The following is a 20,846-nucleotide window of genomic DNA, read 5'->3' as shown; positions in this document are numbered from 1 at the left end:
TGTAATGTTAAAACCCTTTTTTAACAGACAATAAATAGTAGAGGTGGGAATACAGTCCAATTTTTTGGGGGTCAATGAGTGCATTTACATGCATGTTCTTAAACCGATTATGCTTAACAAGCCAATAATGAGTGTGGGCATGTAAACGCGTTAAACCGTTTTCCTTTAACAGCATAAGGTCATGAACGGCTTAAGAATAAACTGATTGACAGCTAGATATTTGCCCCTAACCCCGATTTCGCCCAGCATGTAAACACCTTAACCTGTGTTCTGCCAGCTTATTGAAGTGCGCATGTGTGATATGTGTGACAGGAAAGCATCCTTATACAGCAGATTTAAGCACATCCAGTAAGTGTTTTGTGGTAGGGGAGGAGAAATGTCGCAAACTCAGACTTTTTCTTGACCCAAGAAATAAAATGTGTTCTCATCTAATGCAGCCAAAGGACAGGAAGTACAGTTCAAATATGAGAGGAGGAGTAGTAAGTTTCCCACTGAAATTGTGAAATACTCTGGGGTTTTGTAATGCTTCAGCTTATTTAAAATCACAACTTGCATAATAAATAAAATACTCTCAGTGAAACACATGATGCTTACATTTTGACGTCACAACCGGGGAATAACCTGTTTTTTAATAGTCTTGTAAACGTGGTTTACTTGCATCTTCCAGGTTGTTGATTTGCATGTAAACCGATAAATCGGGTTATTTCAATAAACAGATTTATGGTAGTTATCAGCATATTGGTGTGCATGTAAACATGCTCATTGTATGAATAATTTTATATTACGGTTAATGTACACAATGATATTTTGCATTAAAAAATGCTAATCTGGCTATTAGATAAACATATTAATTGAATTAATCTGTTGATCTGGCTATTAGATGAACAGATTAATTGAATTAATTAATTGAATTAATTGCAATGAATGATTGCATTTGTAATATATAAATATTTATAAGAATATTTTAATTCTATATTAATTCTAAATAAATGATTTATTTTGATTGTATGGAAACAGAGTATTATTATTATTATTGTTTCATTATTTGATTATTAATTATTATTTTTTACTAATAAATGACATCAAAAATCAAACAAGGGTAATGTTTTTTGGCTCCATTCACCCCTCACTACGGAAACCCTTGAGAGAGAAAACCGTCATGGTGTTGCCATGTGTGACGGTCCGCGTCTCAGCGGGGGTTTAGAGAGCATTGTGGGACCTGTCAGGTAGAATGAATGTGGTACTACACTAGAACCTACAATGAGATTTGAGAGGGGGGAAGAGAAGCGACTCTATAACCGTATCCAGGCAACAGCAAAACGTCCACAGGGACCAAGACATCCCGGGAGAGGAGAGGTGAGGATAGGAGAGGAGAGAAGGCCCCAGCTGCAGTCAATGCGTGTCCCTTTGGCGAAAACACAGCGTGTCTCTCATTCTCAGTTTGATATCATATCAAATCTTACAACTTGGAGCCTGCAGGGATTTTTGACCCGATGTGTCTCACACCCTCACGCTGAATCCCAAGGCAAAAAGCAACATTACCACATAAGGGAATGATGGAGGGGGAAACAAATCAATAACATGGGTCAAGGCAGATGTGCTCATTAGGACAATTAAAGCCCTATTTTTAAAACGGATTGTTCCAACTTACAAAACACCTGAGATTGCAAACCAGTTGAACACTATAATAATGTGCAAAAAGTGGTTAAAAATGTACAGTTAGGCTGATGAACTACTGTATATTATGTTTTTGTTCTTACTCGCAACAACATTAATTTACTTAATGGTAAGGTGGGCAATTTTAGAGCAGCTAGCAGTAGCAAGCTAGCTTTGAAATCATAAGATCCCACCCTCCCTTCAGAGCATCTCCAAAGCCACGCCTCCTCCAAAACACATGAACGCCGCACAGCCAGAGCATAGTCTGCAAAGCGTCAAGAGAGACGGCATTACATTACCTCATGTCTTAAAGCAAATAACATGACAATAATAATGAACGTAAACAACTTAAAGAGCGCTGACTTGTACCACCTGACTGCTGCAGATTTATTTCGGCGTTGATAGCGTTGAAATAAAAGAGCATAAATCCGAGTCTGAGGACATGAACCGCTCCGAGTAGAAAGTCATGGGTTGCCATCTCTTAATTACGGTAGTTATGGAGTGAACGCAGCATAAGCTTGTTGTTTTGGTTTAGGGGTAAAGGCGGCTGCTGTTTGTTTGCTGCGCTCTGTGACTTTCTGTCCACAACTCTGCATAGCCTCATGGAACGTGCTGATGACGTGTGATATGGAAATACATACATTGTCAGGCAGGTAAGACCATCCTATTATTATATTCGGGCAGAATGCAATGATTAGTCGAATATTTTTTTATTTTAATGTGCAATTTTATATAACAAACTGAACTTTGTGTGTGATTTCAATGAGCAAGCAGTTTTTTTATGATAATCACAGATTAAGGGTAAGAAATTGTTAATAGATTGTTGCAATACCTGTAAACTTCAGGCATTGGTCACTATTAGTCTACTAGTCAACCAAATTCTTCATCATACTATACAGGGCTTCCTTGTGACCAATTAGTCAGCTAGTTGTTCAAGAAATTAACCCAGATGATTCTAGAAGTATGTAGCCTAGTTGTGTGCACCTTTTGAAACATGGCTACCAAGATTGAATCTGAATCAGTGCTTCAGTACCACTCACTTAAATCATTCACTTTTTATTAGTCTATTTATTTCATGTTTTATTAACACAATAAAACCCCTATTAGATGCTCACCGTAGCTGCTTTGCATAGACCTGCTCGATCTCCAGACGCTCCTTGACGAACTTTGCATAGCGCTCTAGGAAGTCGATTCCCCACTGCGTGTGTTTGTCGAGATTCTCGAACTGGTCCTGATCAAGGAAGAAAGCGGAAAAGAGAGAGAGGTCCAGTGAGAGGGAGTTTGATCTGTCACTGGGCTGCTGGTGCCAGACAGGAAACATGAATATGGAAGGACTTGTTTGAAGAATATTAAACATTTGCAGGGTGAGTGCAGAATATAAATCAATGCTAAATAAACATCCACATAACAAACAAGGATTGTTTCATTGCTTTGAACTCATTTTCAACCAAGTCAAGATGAAAATCACTCTTCTCTTATAAGGCATATTTAAAGTCAAGTCAAAGTTTTGGGAAATACTCCTCTGCAGTTATGTATCCTGTTATAAAAAAAACTTATTCTTTCATTAATCATTTTCTTGGTGATTCTACGGGCCATCTCTTGCCATACACGAGAGACAGCCTGCTGTGAGGCAACAGCGCTACCCACTGAGCCGCCCATAGAAACATATACTGGGTTGTAAATGTAGGTACCAGCCTGCTTCACAAAATCTCACTGCTTTTATCTGTTATTTCAGACATGCTGAAAGATATCCGCCTTCTTCATACAGCCAGCTTGGATGAAGAATCGGATGAGCTGAAAAGACTGTTACATCACATTCCTCACCACCAACACGACAGACACGGTGGATCCAAACAGTCCATCTGGGTTCTGAGCAAAAAACAACTCTACGGAGGAGTAAGTGACATCTACAGCTTTACATTATAGGACTATTTATGGTAAAGTCTCAGATGTAGCCAGACTGAGAGCGAGAACAAGAAGCTCCTAAAATGAAACACTGAGTAGCTAAATGACTTTTTTGTTATAGAGGGATCACAATCACTTAAAATGTTTTAAAACATTCTGCAAAAATGTATATATTATCTAAAAAAATTATGTTAAATAAAATAAAATAAAAATTAAATGTATTTTTTTTTAGTATGTACTTATAATTTAGTTATATAATTACATATAATAATTATTTATTAAAACTATTTCTTTATTATTTACTTATTTTCTTTATTTTTTGTCACAAATGTGACCATTGCAGTTGAAGTCTGGAGTCCTGTCTTTATGAACTGAATGTGAATGCCGCCACAAGCTGTATAGTCTCAGTCTGTCATGGGTCAGACGAGGCTTTATGATGATGATGATGATGATCTCTGAGAAGTAGAGAGATACAGACAAGCTGTGAATTAGCCCGAGGCAGAGCCAGTCTGTTCACAGGAGGCACAAGACAGTCTATCCACTGTTCACCAGGAGACAAGAGACACAGTAATGCAGCTTCAAGCCTTCAAAGACTTGATCACAAAACCAAAACAACTAATATCAAACAAACCATGATGTAATATAAATCATTTCTTAATAAGCACACATGCATATATGCATGACTTCTCAACATTGGTCAAATATCATGACCTGAATGATCACATGATCATTTTAAGGTACATTACATGTGACTGATTATGTCCACAGTCCAACCTGGGGTTAAGACAGCTAGCAGGTTATGAACCTACAAGCTATTCCAGCTCAGATCTTAAACCACTACACCACATGCGCACCCGCCAAGGGAGAAGAGGAGAGCTTTGTTCTGGAGTTGACAGGCCGCCAGCGTACTTCCTCCACTGGAGAACAATGAACAAACAGCATTACAGCACCTTACGGACAGCACAGATTACAAACTCATTTAATCAGCCTTCCCCTGAGGACTTCTGATGAACGTCATAAGGAATGGAACACACGACTGATGAGAAACTCAGTAACCTATTAGTGAATCCAGCAAAAGATCCCTGACAATTCCCTGTGACACCAAGAACATGCGCTACAGGACGGCAATGACACATTAACACACTGACCCCAACAAAATGTACACAGAGATAAACATTAGTCGCAAAAAACTGTTTCAGAGTTTTCTAGAAAGTTACTTGACCTCTGAGTTTTCTCAATGAATGAAAGGTCAAGCAGAGTCAGTGGGAACACTAACTAAGAATGTGCATTATTTAAGAATATTTACTGTATGAATCAATGTTTAATAAGGTTGAAGATGCAGGATATTAAAATTCTGGTCAATATAAAATAGCCAATAATGATGTTAATGTAATGTAAAGGCATATATTAAATTTGATACTTTTTTTTAATAGTATAATATAATATACTAAAATCTATCATTTAACATGCAAATTAAGAATGTCCAGATGAAGATTTTTGTACCTCCAATCCGAGTCAGAAAATCAATATTCCAATATTGAGTAGTATCTGCCCATACAGAGTCCAGATCCTACACTTGTATTTTCCTAGTGCTTGGTCCACACTTAAATAATATTTAAGTTATTAAAATCAATCCAAAGTATACAGGGGTGTGCAAAGTGTTTCTCAGGGGTTTAAATAAAAAAAAATTTTTTTAAAAAGGTGCATCTATCACTAGTAACTGCAATAACAATTCTACAATCATTTTATACAGTGGTAGACATTGTCAACAGACTGTGCGGTCACAATTATGAATATGGGACTAATGATTTATAAACTTCTTGTATTTTGTATACAATAAGCAGAATAATTGCAACAGTGGATTTAATGTTAGAAATTAAAGGACTCCTTTAATGGAGCATGAAGCTCACGGTGTCAGAATGGCAATCTGTCAGTCAAGTGACTCAAGTCCAAAGTGAGACGCAACCATAGCAATGAGTTATGGCAACTATGTTTCAGATAGTCTGACTGCAAATAAAAAGAAATGACTTTCAAATGATGTTACAAAAGTGTGCCTTATTAAAATATAGGCTTTTTTTATTTTTTTTGCTAAAATTAATATGGCCAACAATCAGCTAATATATCATAAATATAATCCAGCCCCAACACTCAAATACTTCAGTCAAGCCAATACAATAATATTGGCTTGACTGAGCTCATCTGTTCAGTGGCTTGTATTTTGAGCTGACTTGGATGTTCCTGTTATACTGACAGCATCTTATTTAACTAATGACTGCATCCCTTATTTATCAGAGAGTGAAAGAAAGAATAGAGAGAGAGAGAGAGAGACAGTGGGGACGATAAAGTGCAATTAAGATAAAACTGGAATCTCGTCGCTCATGCTCTGTTTGCACACAATTTCAGTAGTTAATGATTACTCTGGGCTAGAACTGTCATGACAGACATTAGGCAGAATCTGCAAAACACAGCGAGCCATTCAACGACAGCACCTGTCAATCAAATCACATGGGGTGGGAGGTTTAAATCCAAATGAGCTCCCTAGAACTGATGAGAGCTGCATAAACATAATGCAGACATGTGTGGGTGTTTCTCCAGGCCGGGAGGGAGTATTACACACAGTCCTGTCGGTTCAATGCCGGGTGCTGCTGAAATCGAGGAAATCACCTTAGCAGCACGCTGATGCTTCACTCAAGTGGAAAAACAGTATCCCCCCACCATCTGCCAGCCTTTAAGTGTCATTTAACACACACGCATACACAGCAGTTAAGGTAAAAAAATACTGAGATGAATCATAACCACATACTAGGGACATTTTCAAAATGATCTAGTCATCTGTATGACTAGAAAACTAGCTTGTGTTAAAGAAGCCCAGTAAATCAGGCTGGTTTAGAATCATAGCAACAACAAACTAATAAGGCACGTTTCTTAGGGACATCTGATTCTGGACGCTCGATGGTGTTTTAGGCCCCCAATGGCTCCTTAGAGGCAGCTAACCCTACCCTCAACCTTAAACCTACCCATCCCCTCGCTGCCTGGAAGGCGCCGTTGGGGGCTTAAAACACCAAGTGCCATTCTGGACACAATGCTATTGAGCACTACTTTAAACACTGAGCTGTTGTCTTCATTCCCTCCTCACATGAGGAGAAGGGCTTCAGTTTCACTATCTGTTCAATTTGACAAAAAAAAATGTGATGTCTGAGTGACAGGCATAAGAGGGATGATCAAACAGAACAAATTTTTGCTCTTAAAAACACAAGACGCGCATAGTATCCAACTGCATATCTATGCAAAGGTCAAAGATGTCCATACAGCGCATATATTTACATACAAAAATTATTGAAAAGCAGCTGAGCTTAGTGTAAACAGCGCAGAATAATCACATAATCTCCATAAGAACTTAATGAATGGCCAAAAGCAGACTTTTCTCATCAGCGAGTTCTGACTTCTTACCCGCTCACACGGTAATCTTCATTCTGCTTTACGAAAATTCGAATTATACTAATGCCCTAAATACTTTAAAGGGCATAGGAACAGCCCCCGGCCTTAAACTCTAAAGATTAACTAGATTAACCAGAAATGTGGTCTATGGTCAGTGTAAAGAGGGACTTCTATTGAAATAGGCATAAATCATATCACCAAATGAGCGAACAGATAGATAGAATGTTGCTACCAATCAGCACAGAGGGTTACCGGTTCCTGGAGTGGGTGTGGCTTAAAGTGATGCATAACAACTGGAGTGTCCTAGATTAATACTCACACGTTCAACGTAAAGAGGAAAATGCTTTCTTTCAGTATTAGTTGGAGAAAAAAAAAATCTCTCATTTTTGTATAATAATGACTTTTTTGTATAATAATGACTCAATTTTTAAACACCATATATAAACATTAATAAATAAAAAATAAAATCCATCTATCTGTGGGGATACATTAACTGCTCCAGGAGGGGAAAATAGCAGCATTAAAAAGAAAAGATTAATAGCAGCATTGATAGCTCTAATATAGTTTGTTCAGAGGGTTTTGAACTACACAAATGGCAGATTGGCCAACCAGCAGGTTCTCTCTAAATACACACAAACACACACCAAAACACACCTATGACATCCAACAAACAGCTTGAGCCATGGTTCTTGGTGGCATGTGTTCTCTGACTGGCCCGTATGCACTGACGATGAAAAGGAGATGGTGGTCTGTTAGCTTATTGTGAGGGTCTGTTCTTTTGGCTTGAGGGATTACACAAGCTCATGACTATGGACGCTAAATTAAAATCGTTCACACATCTTTGCTCACACTCAAAACCCAGCCTGTTCATATATTATACAGTGTAAATGAAACAAAGGCAGCAGCCAAGTGCTGGCATAATACATCCAATTCTCTGGCTGGTGCCCGGTTACGGTTGGTGCCAGAGTTTGGCGAGCATGCTCAGTTTCTATCCTTACGTCACCTTCTCTTCCAAGCACTCATGAATAATTAATACCATGAGTTCCTCCAGGCTCCGCCTCCACAGACTGACTGGCAACTGCAGTTGCTAAGAGACAGAAAGAGGTGGGCCAATCTCAGTTTACAGAAACCTGATAGAGTTCCTAAAGTTAAGTCTCAAGGGAAGGAAACGTCCCAGACCCCCTGCAGAAGCAAGTATGCCCACTCGCTATAGTCACTTTTGATGCGCATCAAATGAGAATTTTCTGAGAGAGAAAAAGATCTGCTTCCTGAGGATTTCTTGTCGTGCTTGCAAAAGGAGATTGGATTTCCCTCCACTGCCTCAAGATGAGGTCTCTAATGCAAGGTGATTCCAGCAATGCTACTTTAACATTTTTCCAGACTTTCCCATCTCACGATTCTTGTCTCTCCGCTAGTTATTTTGTGTTTCTTTCCATTTCTCTCAGAAGACCCTGGTTGTTTTGTTCTAATGATCCTAAACAAGAATATCTGTGTTCATAATTTAAACATTCTCCAGCATGCTCTTCAATATGCAGAACTCTGCCACTTACATCTACTGTGGGAAAACACTAATAAATTTGAGCTTTCACAGATCACTGAACAACTATACACATGCATAATTTCCTGAGTCTTAGTTTAATGAATAATAATAAAAGACAAATAATAACTTTTGCAAAAGTTAAATAGATTTCTATATCTCTAGTGGTTGGTGTATGACAGTTATTTTTGGTAAAAATATTCTGAAGAAAAACATTTTTATTTGGAATAACGTGCACTTTGGAACAATCATGCACAACAAGACCAGGAACGGACTAAGAAAGTCAAGTCAACAAACTGACCTTAAGTAAATGTCAGGCTGGACTGAACATTATTCTGAGAGGAGAACAGGTAACAGAAAACATGGAACAGAAAAACACAAAATGAGTCAAAAGTATTTTGAGTCGTTTATGTGGAAACTAGAACTGTAACAGCCAGCAAGATTATCTAGGAATCTAGACAGACTGAAAACTATTAACAAACTTAGGACTAGTTAGAGTTGAGATAATGGTAGCACTTGGGGTTACAGCAAAACACCAACAAGAAAACATTTCCAATTACACTGCAGTACACAGCACACTAAAAGAAAACTTTTAAAACATTTTTATTGTTTCATTGGTGGTGTCTAAAGGCAGATCCGAAGAGCTGATCAGGAGACGCAAAACTTGAGACGATATTTTGATGCCCATGCAGCTAAAATTGCTTCACTACATTCACCGGTCTGACAGTTCGACCGAATGTCTGAAAAAGACAATAAATTTGCGACATCATTACGGAAACATTGCAACGACAACAACCCTACAGCAATGACATTAAGGAACAAGGCTGTGCGATATTAGCAGGGCTGGAATGACGCGTTGACGTAATCGATTACATCGTTTATGTAAATTTATCGATTTGCGTGGAATGGTTCAATTCGTCGTGCTATTTATGTTCCCCAATGATGGTGGCTCCCGGGTATGCTGAATACCAGCCGATGTTACAAAAATAGAGCACGATCTAAAGTCTGACATGACTGAATAAAATGGTAAACCCGAAATGGCAAAACACAGCAGCACAACTTCTATGCAGGAGCATCTGAAAAGAACCTCAAAACGACGAGACGGCAGCATAAGTATTTGGACCATTACAGTCAAATTTTACCCAGCACTAGAATAGATGAACTCATGGCTTGATTGGACTGAATGGACTCTTTCTGAATGGAATTTAACTATGCGCTATCAATCGTGGTAAAACTTCACCGTTTTATAGACACCGCCGCTATGGTTACTGCTATGGATATTATCAGGACATGCTTGATTAAAAAAAAAGAAAAAAGAAAAAGTTATTACTCCGAGTTGGAGTGGAACACGGACAAGCAAAGTATAATTTGGGCTTCGGGTTCGAGCCTAAACAGTGAAATACACACAGATGTTAAAATGCTTGGCTTGGTGAGTATTTGCTTAAACACAGTCGGTTATGTTTTTAGTGAACAAACAGTTGGGAAATAAATAGCATGTGTATCAGTATATTGGATCCGTGCATTTGGTCTTAAAGTGACAGAAGCCTAATATTCTTGCTGCCGTCTGTGTCCTTGATGTTAATCAAACAGGAAAAGACAGAAAAATTCTCACTGCTATTTAGTAGGTTTAGTATCTATATTTAATTTATACAGAGAAGGCTTAAACAGAAGCCTTCAATTAGACCCACAGAGTCTATTTGAAGCCTCTTATTTATTCGGTGATCGGTATCGATGAACAGGAAAGCACGATACTGCTTCCAGTGTTCGGCCTCAAAAATCCTGATCGGAACACCCTTACTAGTTTAATTGATCTGCTCTCTTCCATTTCTAACTCTGCACCATCCAAATACAAACTTCAACTCAGATTGCATGCAAAACACAAAGATTTTAGAAACTCCCTAAAATAGAACAAAATGTTTTTTGAAAAATCACAGACAAAACAAACAAACAAAAATATGGGGGTCTTAAAGTACAATGGACGTCTCAGGAGAGGCATCTTCTAGAAGGCAAACATCCTGCGCTCAAATAATGACAGGAAGTGAGGTCAGTACGTGAACAATAACATGAAAATCTTACAGAGTTCTAGCATGGTGGAGCCGTAAATGCGCAACTCTGATCATTGCAATGGACATCTTGGATAAGGCTGGGACTGAGAACATAAAGAAATTCATGAAAATTGTTCTTTGATGGCGCTTTGATATTTTTGTTGGATATTCCCATGTATGCCTAAAAGTTCAAAATTCAAATTGTCAGATAAAATCTTAGCCACACATGGAAGGAAATGCAAAAACACACACACACACACGGCCAGAAATGCCACCCTGTCTTCATTACTTGAATCAGAGAGTACAAGCCTCAGGCATTGTTTAATATCAGTCCTTCCAATTTATCCAAAATCTAGCTTAGAGACCCCAAAAAGATGTACCGCACTTTATCCAAATTTCATGAATTATACATGGAATACAAAAGAGACGCAAAGTACTACCTTTGGGGGTTTTCCCAAGTTGGAATCTTGAATTAGAACATCTGAATCCAATAATAATATCAACAATTATAATAACAGAAATAAACAATATATTTTACATGTGATCTACAAAACTTTTAGGGTTGAATTTCCAGCAATAAATATATGTTTTCATATATACGGTTACGTGATATAAAAATTACTCATACCATGAGTCATACCACCCACTAATTACAGTACTTTCAGCCTGAATTTTAGGGTGTAACTGGGATTGTTAAATTCATGCCTTTTTTTAAAGCTTTCCATTGTTTTGGCTAATCCATACATTAGCATTCAAATAGTTTATCTCAAGGCGCTTCCAAAATTCCCTTCTGAATGTAGGATAGGGGGGAAGGGGGCTCTAAAATCTCACCACATCCTCACTACAACCTGCTGGAGAGGTCGACCGATATGGGTTTTTTCAGGCCGATGCCGATGCCGATCTTTTGAAATCCGGGTCGGCCGGTGGCCGATTAATGCTGCCGATTTATTTTGGCCGATATTTGGCCGATTATGTGCTTGTTTTTAACCTCTATTTGAAAGATAAAATATAACACAAATAATTACTTAAGATAGACAAGATTTCTCAACAAAAACATTTATTGAACACTTGACCAATCTGCACTTGTTGTGACCTTGAGATATGTTTGGTAATTGTACCTGAATGAATTAAATTAATTTGCTACATTTCAGATTAATATATTTGTTTTGCTTAAAATTGTAATTAACAGTAACGTTAACTTAAACACTTTGCAGTTTGAATGATGTCTTGTAAACAAAATGACGGAGTATGTTTTTATGTTTCCACTGTTCGATCGCATCCGCGCCTCACACACACACACACACACACACACACACACACACACACACACACAAATATAAGTAAACACTTTGCGACTTTAAACACACGCGACTTTTCGATCGCGCCCGCGCCCCTCTCTCCCTCTCCCGAGTCTCCCTCTCCCTCTCTCTCTTCCACACACACACACACACACACACACACACACACACACACACACACACACACACACACACACACACACACACACACACACACACACCATACTCCAGCATTGCAATCTTTACATCGCAGCCTGCTTCAGAGCTAAGGCGGGGCTACAGATTAGGTGTCCCCAAAGAACTCGCGTATCTAACAGTAGTTCCGCAGTACATTAATTAATTTGCACGCGAGTTTTATTTATTTTTATACCATGTATTCTCCGTGTAAATGTATACACCGAACCATGACGCCCGTACCGTTTCGGTTCAATACGAATAACAGTTACATGTTCCACCCCTAGTCTACAGTGAAATACAGTCACACATTACACTTTGGCCAGCATTTTAACCGTGTTTAATCCAGCTACTAGCTAACAGTATGCTAAAGTTAACTGCTGACTAGCGTCACGTTTCTAACGTCCGTTTTCAGAGCATCCAAGAGAAGCACAGGCATAACAGTAGCACAGAAATACGCATTGATATTCGGTCTGGTAAATAACGGTCGTTAAGGCACCAGTGCCGTATTAGCACCGGGTCTGTCTGTAGCTAACGTTACCCAACCCTAGCGACGACGCTAGCAAAGCAAAGCCAGTCCTTCACTAACCTATGGTCACTTTTTTATTACTTATTTCTCTGCATTGAGTGACAACCCTCTCAAATATAAGACACACAAAACAGAACAAATAAAAGTATCAGATTCTCTGTCTGTAATTGCAAAATTCTTGCTTACTTATTGTTGTGACATGATAGCAACCCTTCTGCTGTTCTAATGCAACCTCAACTACGCTATCAATATCCACCGAACGTCATGTCGCCTATTCATATTTTTTCTCGAAGTTGGCAGTAACATATCAAAAGGTTTTAATTAAATATAAAGGAGTTTTCTCCAAGGAACTTAGCTCCTTCCTTAGGCACTGGATGAGGTCTGCTCACTCTGCTGGAGAATGACTCTAGGCGCAGCGTGCGTCCACAACAACAACACAAGGCTGCCCACAGATGCGCCCGCCTAATAATCGGCTTGATATACTGGATATTGGCCGATGCCGATTATGTTAAAAAATGCAAAAAATCGGCCGATTAATCGTCCGACCGATTAATCGGTCGACCCCTAACCTGCTGTGCTTAATGAAGTGCCCAAGGGCACCACCTCTTCCTCTCTTTCATCCTTCCTCTCTAGCAGCACAAGGGACAGGCCTAATTCAGCCTCCACATGGCAGTTCTTTTGATGCTGCCCAAAAAAGGAGAATCAAAGTAAAAAGGCGAAAAATTTACCTTGTATTCAGTTGCCAGCAGCAGTGAAACATTTATAGCTGTGGTTAACTGATCCGTAGGCATTGTACTGGGGCGAAAGCTGACTGGCCCGAAAATGACAGTAGACCTGTGGTGGCAGAAATTTGAGTCTGTCTGCCCAACGAAAGGATCACATGAGGAGAAGATGCAAGGGGGAGGTGGAAGAGAAAGACAAAGGGAGACTGGAAGATCACTTTCAGCCTTTACAACTACAAACCTAGATTTTCATCCCAACGGCTTCTGTAAAACATCTGTTCAGAACGCTACAGGATATAAGTCCCTCATGCAAAGAGGGTTTTTTTACAGTGTTGGAGAATAACACAAAGCATCATTACTTACTTATCTAAAACGTTTCAGTAGCATTTAAATCAGCGCCAGAATTATTTAAGGGCAAATATTTGTGCCTTAAAATTAGATCCTCAGGACATTTTTTCTAACCTTTAAAAAAACACAATGCCCATTAAATGCTTAATTTCATTCAATTTGAATTGTCAATGTGAACAATAATGTCTTACAAAATCAAATCAACATCAAATATATAAGTAGCTGTAACGCAAAAGCTTAATCAAGCTCAGATCAAGCTAAATACATTTAAAAGAAATATATAAAAAGAAATCAAGTTAAATATAAAAAATGGAAATAAATTATATAAAATAAAATAAAATAAAATGTCACTTGACAATCTACAGTTTTAAACTAGCTTCCTCAACACTTTTCCATTCCCAATAAACACTCAGATGCCAATGGCCGGTGGTCCTAGCAGGATACAGCTTCCTTGAACCGATGACATGATCTCAGTGAAGATTCTTTGTCCTTTAAATGTTTGGGAGAACTGGCCAATGAATCATGGGCTTGAGACTGAAAGTGATCAGTCTGACTGCGGAGCCGGAAGAGGAAACCATATGGAAAAGGCCTCAGGAGAGGTCGTTACATAAACTATTACTTTATTATCCTACAGTCCAAGTTCCTGTCGGTGGCACTGGTCCATGAAAGTGAGGGAGATTGTGAGAAAGGGAGAAAAAGAGAAGGCTCACAAGAAGCACCCGGCAATCACATGCAAGTCATACCCAACTCTAAACACCAAAGTTAAACTTGCAATTTAATGTCAAACTAAAACCACAGATAAATGTGACTCAGCCGTTTACAGAAAAGCAGGAAAGGCACATTAGTAGTGTTTCAGTCATCAAAAACTCTTTCCATTCCAGTTTACTTCAATGAACTGACTCGTAAGACTCAAGACCTTTGCCATTTTCAAACCATCCCATGATTTATAACAAAAGAATGAACAAGAAATAATAACATAAATACTTTCACTGACTGCGTTATGAATGAAAGGGCAACATTCATAAAGAGGAAATGTTTTAGTGCCTGAATCATTATTAGGTCACGAGGCATGTTTGTAAAGCTACACATTACTGGGGTCATTAACTTGAGGACCACTGAGGGTGGGAACAAATGTTGTTTTGTGGTGCTAAGGGCATTTGGACAGTTCATGTCCCCAGAAAAATTACTCCAACAACAAAAGACTGTCTGTAACATCTGATAAACCAGCCATCCGTTGAGTCAGGGGGAGCCACGTGTCAATTTTACTCATAAAAAGGAAACTCTCAACATAACCTCTAACCAATACGTACAGAACAAACTGAACATCATTGTTTGATTACTGAATAAGATCGTTTTACAGATGTGTCAGAGCATAACCAGACCCCATGAATGGCTTGATGAGTGCAGTTGTATGCCGTTCCTTTTGTAACAGGGAGTTTGAGAGGGGTATATCGAAAGGATTGGGTCATTCAACAAAATTCAACGCAAGTCAACAATATTTGTGATCCGCTTTCCCAATGCATATATCTGTAGTACAGTGGCATATAAACAAAATTCAGGACTGTAAAGAAAGATCACTAGATCTTAATACAAAAGCATTTCTTATATTAGCAAAAGGCTGCTTTAAGGAGATGGTGAATACCGGATTATTCATTTTAAAGAGATGGAGGATGTCTCCTGTAAGCCCATAAATCAGATTTACTCACAGAAAACTAATTATAGTCACTAATCAAATGACATAGCTGACCTAGAGGCCATTAAATGCCCTATCCAGCTTAGTGAGGAGCAAGTATGGTAATACAGAAATAGATTCAGCTCCTTCATTACTGCAGTGATATGAGAAATTGTTGGCGTACAGGACTGTGGAAACAGAAGGGAAATTGGGGAGGCTATATTTTTCAGACCTAAAACATTTCATTGGCAACGAAAAAGTAGCCAATAGCAGAGCGTGGATGACCTGTACACCATCTGGGCCCGAGTCGGTGAGGTCATCGCTGAGGTCATCGCTGAGGCCAAGCCAGAGAGTGACATTTCCTGTCTCCCTAAGGAGAACTAAAGAGAAGAGCACTGCTCAGACAGATTACATATACACTCCACAGCCCAATGCAACAACAAAAAAGCATATCAAATGTAAAATATGTTAAATAAACAATAAAAAAAATTTGTTTGTTTGTTGTTTTTTACAAAAGAAATGCAGCAATTTGGCCACAATTATCACTGCAGTGCCAGTCAACATAACATTAAGCAGTGCTGAAACTAGCTGTCAGTGTGGGAGGTGAAACTTTCAAAAGTCTTTGTGAACGCCTGGGTGAGTCTGTTAAACCAGCCTAGAGGTCACAACATGCACAAGACATCTCTATGGCACTTCACTCAATTCTAAAGGAACAAACTTAATTGCATAATTTAGCAATTGTGGTTGCATCATGTTGTATACTATTATTAAACAGTATGCATTCACGCATAAACCACTGTTCAGGAATAAACTTTCATTTAAAAAAACAACAACAAATGGGGACTCTTTAGAATAACTTCCTGAATAAGTCATCAATAAACATAATAAAATGCATTTTAAGAGATAGTTCTGGTATATTTCAAACGAACTGAAGTATCAATACATTTTCCAACAATACAAATGAGGTTTATTTTGTGACAGTACCAAATATTCCCTATAATTGCTTTTGTCATGGTATACAGTATTGAATCACATAAAAAAAATATTTGTAAACTATTTCAAATGAATAAAACACTGAAAAATGAAATACAATAAAACAATATATACAATTAAAGGGTATAAAGGAAATATAATTTTGATATATATAATTTAATCTATAATTTATTTATATATAAAAATATATAATTTTTGATATTATATAGTTTTGAAAAATATTTTTCAAACCGATTGTAGTGCATAAGAATAACTATAGCAAACTATTATAAAGGATCAAAACATTTTTAAACAATAGCTGGTTGACTGAAAGCAGCAAAGATGCATTTTTGCGAAATTTAAATTGGGATAATACGGTATCTAGAATTATTCACGGTATTTTGAAGTACCCACGATAACAATGTAATGTAATGTAAACTGTAATGTACAGTGCACATATTAATCAAATACCAGCATGTCTTGTTCCTGTAAATGGAGCTCCTGAGAAATCTTTAAATCTTTAAACAGAAACACACAAACAAAGTTGCAATTCTTAGGCTACGCTCAATCTGCAAGCCTTAGTGCTCAACTATGATCATTGCACAGATCCTTTTTTTTTTTTTTTTGGCTTTTCACATCATCTTTAAATGTGGCCAATATCAAATTCCAGTGTGAACAGGTCACAATCCTGAACTGACCCACATGTGCAAAAGAAGGATAATTAAAGACGGGATGCAGCACACTGTAATACAGAAGTAGACACACAGGTTACTGAAGTCAGCATTTACAGGTTCATTTATAAGGTTATGTGACATGGAAGCCAACAAATTTGCGCACAGGCGATAAGGAGGACGCAGATGAGGAAGAGGAGAATGAGAATAATGTTTGTCACATACAGATTTTCCTGAAGTTTTGATTCTATTGAGCCGTCGTCATAATAATTATGAGTATAACAGCTCACTGTCCTTCCATCAGCTTCTCTGCTGTCTTCCATATTCATGGAAACTACATGTATGTAAACTCAATGGAGCGGCATTGGCCACTTTTGCCCAATTAGTTAACTAAATTCGAAAAAAAATTTGCAAGAAAAACTGATTTGTAATTACGTTTTCTGTTACATAACAAACAATAGCTTGAGCAAACCATGCAGGGTACAGGAGGGGGCTGGATGATAATAACAACAGGAGATGTGTGTACTAATTATGACTTTGTGTTCAGTACCCAGATACCCACCCCCTAAAAAAACAAACAAGACCACAACAAGAAGATCAAAACAAACATGGCTCAGGTTTAAAAAAACGAACCTGTCTGAGAAGAACCTGTGTCCTTCCCATACAGTACGTATAGCAATAGTTCACTCCCAATTTCCCAAACAAAAAATGCCATCATACAGTGCTAAATCAAAACTTTAGCCACCAACCTCTCCTGCTGTGTAGACGATACACTCAGGAACTTTTCAAGAAGGAAAAAAGTGCTATTGTGGAAGGTAAGATTGCCACGCTACGGATTTCAGGGATATTAGGATTTAGTAGCTCTCCTTAATGTAGATTATATCTGCAGTGCATTTTCAAGAATTGGAAACTTGCCTGGAGCTATGCAGAAGGCATGCTGACACTGACAGTTTTTGCAGGAAAACAGTAAACACAGAGACTTCTTATAAATAAATTAGGGATACATGATATATCGGCCACCATATCAGTATCGGCCGATATATGTTCATTTTAAATGTTCATCTCCAGTCAATTCCTTCTATCAAATATCACATTTGAGAATGACTAAATCATCACCTGTGTTTGTTGTAACTTCTGTATGTCCAAGGGGCACAATATTATATCTTATCATAGTCATGATCAAGCAGTAGATAAAAGGACTCACTCATATTTTCCCACAATGAGTCAAAGGGCCTCCTCTCAAGGCAATATAATTTGTGCTCTCTGTGTGTCAGAGCCACATGCTGTTTTGGTCCGTTCCCAAAAGGAAATTGCCAACAAAAAAAACAAGAGTACTTCATGTAATGTACGTCTGTCCGAGGCATAATTTCAGCCAGATGTGTCTGTAAGCACCTGACATGGAATGCAGAACATACGTCATCATGCTGAAGCGATGGAAGTGAATAAGGATGAAATTCCTGTAGGAAACACTCCCTCTAAAACTCATTTTCTAGATATACCTGTCATATCTCATATTTCTCAACACTTTCGATTCACACTCTTCCTGTAGCTGTCAGCGCCTCACGTCCCAGACAGTCTCTTTCATCTCGCTGCTTCTGAAGAATTGCTAACATGTGCCCAAAACCACCTACAACCCTTCTAACATGGTCACATCCCTCTGTACCCCGAGGAGAAACTCTGTTAATGTCTGGTGTTCAAGATTAAAGGCCTTTAAAGGTATGCCGGTCTGAGGAGACACGGGTGTGTGTGTGTAAAAAGGGAGTTGGTTCACTGCCTTGTGACTTAAGGCTGACACACACTTTTAAAGTCATTACAGCATGTTCTGACACTGATTATCCTTTCCACAGAGGGACACTTCATTTTCTGTCTTGCTACAAAACTGCCCACTGAGGAGTGAACAACAGCAGAATCATCGCTCTACAGCTAAATAGCTCTAGAGAAATGTGTGATTCTACGCTAGCCGTAACAAGCCAGTTAAGACAATGTGATCTTTTGTCCAACACCACTGATTTTGACATTAAGGATGAAATGGAAAAAAATTGTATAACATATAACAAATAAATAATCAAGAAAAGTAGTCTTTTTTTTTAAATGTTTTGTCCAGATATTTTGGCAAAAACATAATTACATTTCCTATATTCAATGCATATTCATCTTTAAAGGTGATGCCACGAAAACTTTACCTTTTTTTGAGCATCCCAATCAGCTCAGCATAGCAACATGGGCTCTACCAATGGCATGAGATTGGGGTGGGAGAACAATTCTGACCAATGACAGGAGAATATTTGGGAGCAGTAGAAATAGCTGTCAAATACATATCCATTATTGTTTTAATAATTTTTATGTATGAAATAATGAAATATGGAATTGCTAACAAGTTTGCGACACTTTCTGCCGAATGATAGAACTCAAGTACGCATGCATTTCCATGGTTGCAAAGTTTGCATTTGCATGTGGTTTGGAACTGAATGCACAACATTGAATGTGCTAAAGAAGTGTGTTTGGAGATGGCACTTCACACCCTACATCCCGGACAGATGTGTCAGCCATGGCATGTTATAACCACCACACAGAGCAGTTAACTCATACAAACTTAACTTAATTCTAAAGGCTGCTGTTACAGATCCTCTTCCGTGAGCACCAGGACACAAAAAAGAGCTCCAAACATCCGCAATCACTTCAACCTCCAGCACGCTGGGTGAGGCAACGGCTTCCTTCCTTCAATGAAGACAAGGATAAGGAGTAAGGACACATAATGAACATCATGGAAAACTTTTCCTGTAATCTTTAATGATTAAGAACACCACTATCGCTTAATCTCCAGTACGGTGTGTCACTCTTTCATTGTTCAAATCAAAAGGTAGTCCCGAAACTCACACCGTCGGCTAAGGCAGAAGCTCAAACAGCAGAGCATGGCGCTAGCAACACCAAGGTTATGGTTTCGATTCCCATGAATGCTATTAAGAATTTGTATCCTCATGCAATGTAAGGCGCTTTGGATAAAAGCCTCTCCCAAATGCATAAATGTACGTGTTGGATGGTTCAAACAAACAGAGCAATATTTTGAAAGCATCACAGTGTTTACATCCCTCCGGGAAGTTTATTTACGGTGTTCCCTGCATAGTATTTCGACACTCAAAACTGACTTGCATTATCTTAAAAAATGGTTTGGCAGCCAATCAGAAAATACACTTCTTTAAACTATGCAGAAAAAAGCTCAGTTGACATAATTCATAATGTCATACAATCTTAAATCAAACCAAGTGATTCACACCGCCACATCCGGCACCCATTTTAACCTCAACCATGAGTAAACTCATAGTATTTGAATAGGCTGGTTCCCCTGAATATGCCTCCTGTAGAAGAACAGGATATAGCAGGCCACATAACCACCAACACCACACAGTCAGACCGCAGTCACCAGGTCAAAGCCAGCAGAATGGATCCACCAGACTGTGAGGGGCTTCACATGGAAGTCTGGGTTTGTCATGAAATAGTGTTAAACCACCAAAGTCGCACCGATGTCTGAATGACTTTGCACTAGTTCGCACCGATGACTTTGTTTTGCCCCTTGTTAACTCTTTACACTGGATTTGAGAGACAAAAGAAAGGGCAACATCTACCCACCCCCCTTCAAGCACACAGTGTTAGCACCTGTCAAATAAACTGTACTTGCATTGAAGAGAAGCTTTGAAAGGGATATGCATTTCTGTAGTCATGTTTTAACATGTCAGCAATACATTCCTGTTATTCTGCATTGGACAGTTTCAGCTGCAGGTTACTTTAGCACTAGCATGCTGCTAGCAAAGCAAGAGCACTCCAGGATATTCAGGCCTCCTGCTCGACTAAATTTAGTCTGTGTCTAAACATAATATGCAA

The 20,846-nt window shown here is 38.5% G+C and overlaps 1 protein-coding gene and 1 long non-coding RNA gene across 5 annotated transcripts in view; both read right to left on the bottom strand.

The window, feature by feature from the left end:
* The window catches only part of fnbp1l (formin binding protein 1-like), a 46,948-nt gene that overhangs the window by 17,430 nt on the left and 8,672 nt on the right, over window positions 1-20,846 (bottom strand). For all 4 annotated transcript variants that reach the window (XM_082188114.1, XM_082188113.1, XM_082188115.1 and 1 more), the window contains exon 2: window positions 2,772-2,887. In XM_082188114.1, the coding sequence (XP_082044240.1) occupies window positions 2,772-2,887 (116 nt within the window). The remainder of the gene's footprint in view (window positions 1-2,771; window positions 2,888-20,846) is intronic.
* On the bottom strand, window positions 9,223-19,107 carry LOC309512499. Its single transcript, XR_014211057.1, has 2 exons — window positions 13,152-19,107; window positions 9,223-11,429 (listed from the first exon to the last, which is right to left on the bottom strand). It is a non-coding gene; the product is annotated as an uncharacterized lncRNA (long non-coding RNA).

Source organism: Leuciscus leuciscus (assembly GCF_965113295.1).
Source record: "Leuciscus leuciscus genome assembly, chromosome: 13".
Lineage (NCBI taxonomy): Eukaryota > Metazoa > Chordata > Actinopteri > Cypriniformes > Leuciscidae > Leuciscus > Leuciscus leuciscus.
The sequence above is the reverse complement of the archived record's forward strand: the minus strand, read 5'-3'. Positions and strand labels throughout refer to the sequence as shown.